We start from the raw sequence: 4,401 nt of genomic DNA, 5'->3' as shown, positions 1-4,401 counted from the left end.
ACAACACATGCTATATAGTCAAAACTGTGAACATATGATCGTGACGAGTGTACCAACACAACAAAAAAAAATTTTGAAATTAGAGTGTACAGAGCGCGCGAAATTCAAAACGTCACCTTACTTTTTGATCATACCTCGTATATTAACGCTCTACCTTTCATGTTTGTGCAATGTCACTCGTGACACTATGAAAAATAGGGAGTACCGTTTAAGATTTTTGTGTTAACCTTGAAAGCACTTTCCAAGGTCATTCTAAGGTCAAATTAATATCATCATCTGATAACTTTTTAAAAATTCTATTACTTTTATTTCAAACATTTTTTAGATAAATCAATATTTGATTTACCTTTTTTTAGATATTAGCCCTTTTTTAAAACTTTTACCATGCATTATAACACTAAATTTCTCGGAACCCACGGCATATCCGGTCCCGCCATTTTCCTTATTTGCATCTTATGTTATCAACTTTCGCTGATATCAAGCATTTTCAATAACTTGTACAAACCGAGATGATCCCTTGTAAGATTTACCGGACCAGCCTGCCGCTCGTTTGATCAAGTCGATAGGAACTCCTTTCTTAGCCGCAAGGGATGTGGAAGCATGGTGGGTACTGTGAGCCGAAAAATCTCTGCCCTGTATTCCACACTCTTCGAGGCCCTTGCGAATCCACCGACTTACAGTCTGGATACCTACTGGCATGTGAGGTTTGACGCACGCAATAAAAAGGGTGTCGGAACCGTTTGGGCGTAAGTCTCTGGTGATAGATAAATAGTGCTGTAGGATAGAGATAATGCAAAGCTCTGGATCTCGAAAACGAATGAAAGTGATGAGGGGTTGTGCTCGACCGGGGGCCGAGGTTTTGATGCGGTCCGGGATTCTAATAGTAAGTCTGTCTGTGGCGAATGAGATAAACGAGATTCTGATTGCAGCGGGAGACTGAGCGCGTTGACCTGATCCTAGCGCTAAAAGGAGGACTAACTTCCTCGTAATGATCTCCAAAGGCAGGGGGTCATATGGATAGATAGTTGCTAATTTTGAAATCACAGGTGCCGGATCCCATACAAAGTCGTATCTGGAGCTTTGCGGTTTGATACTACTGGCCCCCTTACAAAAACGCTTAACTAGAGGGTGATTGCCAATCGCGTGTTCTGAGATAAGCGAGACCGCGGAGCGAGTGGTATTTAATGTTGAATAAGAGCCGACCTTCTGTAATTCTTGGGCTAAAAATGTTAAAACCTGGTCCACTGCAGGAGAGAACAGAGACACTCCGTGCGTCTGGCAAAAATTCCACCAGTCTCGCAGCGGGCGGGCGTATTGGTTGATCGTAGATGGGGCCAACGATGCTATAAGGGTATCCAAGGCTGTCGACGGTACCGCCTGGGATTGAAATGCTTTCCGGATAATTTCCCTGCCGCCAGGGAAAGGCTCCTCCACTCTGGATGAGGTTTCCTAAAGGGAGAAAACAGCAAACGGTGAGAAGGTTGCAATATTAAGGGCTCGGAAATCAGTAGTCGCGTAAATAATGGAAACCATGATTGTGATGGCCACCAAGGTACTACCAAAACCCCCGTAGTTCCTTCATCAATTATCTTACTGAGAATTCTGGGAATAAGGATGAAAGAGAGGAAGGCGTAAAAATAAAAACTATTCCAGGATAGTATAAACGCATCGGTTGCCCAAGAGCCCGGGTCGGGAAGCCAAGAGACGTAAAGGTTGTTTTTGCTATTAATTGCGGAGGTAAAGAGGTCGATGTCGAAGAGGCCGAATCTTTCGTCTATTAGGTTAAACGCTTGCGTTGATAAAGACCACTCGGTGTTGACGTTTGTTCTTCTCGATTCTGTATCCGCGATGACATTATCAACCGAGGCAATGTATGAGGCAAATAAATATATGTTTCTATCCTCGCACCATTTCCAGATATCTCTGGCTAAGTCTGATAAAACAGGATACTGAACCGAACCGAAATTATTTATATATGCTATAGCGGTAGTGTTATCTACTCGTAAGAGGATATTACAGTCTTTAAGATTCACGGCTATAGACCTTAGTGCATAATATGCGGCTTTAAGTTCCAACGCGTTAATGTGTAAAGAGGCGTCAACTGTCGACCACCACCCGTGCGTATGTAACTCTCCGCATGAGGCTCCCCAACCTGTTATGGAGGCGTCTGAATAAATTTCGCACCTGAAAAGATCTGTACAAATGGTGTTGGCCTGACGCGTGTTAGAAAAAATCCGGATCCACCATTCAAAATCTTCCTTTAAATACGTAGGGATTACCATTCGCCTATCGTAATTTTGATAATCGGATCCCAGAGCCAGAAATTTCTCTCTCTCAAATCTCTTTATATAGAAAATGCCATATTGGACTGCGGGACAACAAAATATTAAAGAGCCGATCATGCTTGCAAATTCTCTGATGGAACATTGAGCCTTTTTTAACATGTCAAGCATCAATAATAAAAGTTTCTGTCTCTTGTCATGTGGGATGGACAGTGACTGGTGAACCGAGTCGAAAACGAAACCCAAGTATTTGCAAGTGTGAGAGGGTGACATCTGTGACTTGGCGTAGTTAACGAGGAAACCTAAACGTGATAGAAGCTCTAAGGATACATTCACATTTTCTCGACATTCCTCTTCCGAAGCACCTAAAAGCAAAAAATCGTCCAAATAAACAACAGACTGAAAACCCTGTTTTCTTAGGATAGTAACAATCGGACGTGTAATCTTTGTAAATATATATGGTGCTGTAGCAAGACCGAACGGCAGGGCCGTAAATTCGTAAACTACGCCTCGCCATTGAAATCTGAGAAATTTTCTGTGCAAAGGATGTATTGGAATTGCTAAGTATGTATCTTGGAGATCTACAGACGCCATTCTGTAATTTGGTAGCATGAGTCGAACTACCGTATGCCAATCCTCCATCTTAAAGTGTGGGGGCAAGATGTAAGCGTTTAGATCTCGCAGATTTAATATAAACCGCATCCCCCCGGATGACTTCTTAATTAGGAAGAAAGAGGACAGGAACTGGTCCTTTGATGGATTGGAGATAACTACTGCTCCCATGGTGTACAAGCGTTTTACCTCGTTATCACAATTCTCTCTTTCAACCGGAGAAAAGGATGGCTTAATTAAACAAAGACGAGGTGGTGGTCTCGAAGTGAAAGGAATCCGATAACCCTGTATCGCCTGTAGTAGCTGGGGATCTGAAGTTATCTCTCTCCATTCATCGACGAAGAGAGCCAGTCGACCAGCTGATGGGGATGGAGCTAGCGACGGCTCCGCGCTCTGGACCGAGACGGTGATCTCCTGCTGCGGTTCGGATAAGTGGAACCCCTCCTCGACCGATGCGCAGCTTGTGTCTTGCGAAGAGGGGGCTTGTAGTTTTCCTGATTAGGTTGAATATCTCGTAGAGGTTGATTTTTATGCGGCTTAGCGCGCTGCAGCGATGGTTGTCGCATTTGCTGTTTCTGCGTTTGGGGAGGTTTCCTGGCCATTTTTCGTGCCACTTTTTCAACAGTTTGCGCAGCGTTAACGTCCTCTGCAAAGTTGCTGCCGAAAAGGCAGTCGTCGATAGGAGCCGAGTCCGAGGCGGTCTTGCCCAAGAAATTTAGCGAGAGGACTATAAAGGCCCTCCTCGATTGAGATAGGCGAAAATGAAGATCAGCTAAGAGGTGTAATCCGTCTGCAATTTTTGTGACTGCGGTTTTATTCTCCGCTGATGCGCGGAAAGCTTCCGACCCCAATATGTCTGACATGCCAGAACCTATGGCCTTGAGAGATGCTCCTAGTTGTGCCTGCGATTGGATTTGGTGCTTGTCGCGCGCTAGCACCGTGGCACCTAAATTTGGTAAAATTCCTTTGTTTACCTTTGGTGGGGTTAGGAACGCCAAATCCTCTTTCGGCCGATAGTCAGAAAGAAGCTTATTTCTGAGCTTTTCGTTGAGACCCAACCTAACCTCGGCTTTAATGAAGGCTAGCATACGAGGGGTCCAAGAGGGTGTGACAAGCGGCTGATTTTGTTTGTCAAATAAATCTGCAAAAGCGTCAGGTTCCTGACTTGCCTCCTCAAGGTCGTTATCCTGGGAGTTTGGAATTGTTGGTGGATCCACTAGAGAAACATGCTCGGATATCTCGGTTTGAGTTAACGGTAGATCCGCTGGTGCGCCGCCCCGGCCACTAAGGGCCGTCTGCTCGTATATGCGTTCTTCTGACATATCGAAAAGCTCGCTCGGGTCGTCTGAAATAACGTGGTGTCCCTAGGAGGGACAAGACTCGCCGATCTTTGTATGTCTACCGGCACCTCGCCGAGTGCCGGGACGCCACGATGACACATATAATCGGTGAATTCGTATAGCGCATTCCACAATCTGTCCTGAGACCTAGAAGATCTCCTCGAAGA

The 4,401-nt window shown here is 45.0% G+C and overlaps 1 protein-coding gene across 1 annotated transcript; it reads right to left on the bottom strand.

The window, feature by feature from the left end:
* Positions 1-530: 530 nt before the first annotated feature.
* LOC108759349 (uncharacterized) lies at positions 531-3,065 on the bottom strand (the record flags this gene model as incomplete). Its single annotated transcript, XM_018504732.1, has 2 exons — positions 1,560-3,065; positions 531-1,449 (listed from the first exon to the last, which is right to left on the bottom strand). Coding segments are annotated over exons 1-2 (2,425 nt in total), but the record flags the coding sequence as incomplete, so codon positions are not given.
* Between the last annotated feature and the right edge of the window lie 1,336 nt (positions 3,066-4,401).

This window comes from Trachymyrmex cornetzi, unplaced genomic scaffold (genome assembly GCF_001594075.2).
Source record: "Trachymyrmex cornetzi isolate Tcor2-1 unplaced genomic scaffold, Tcor1.1 scaffold1800, whole genome shotgun sequence".
Taxonomy (NCBI): Eukaryota; Metazoa; Arthropoda; class Insecta; order Hymenoptera; family Formicidae; genus Trachymyrmex; species Trachymyrmex cornetzi.
This window is presented reverse-complemented; position numbering and strand designations above follow the sequence as displayed.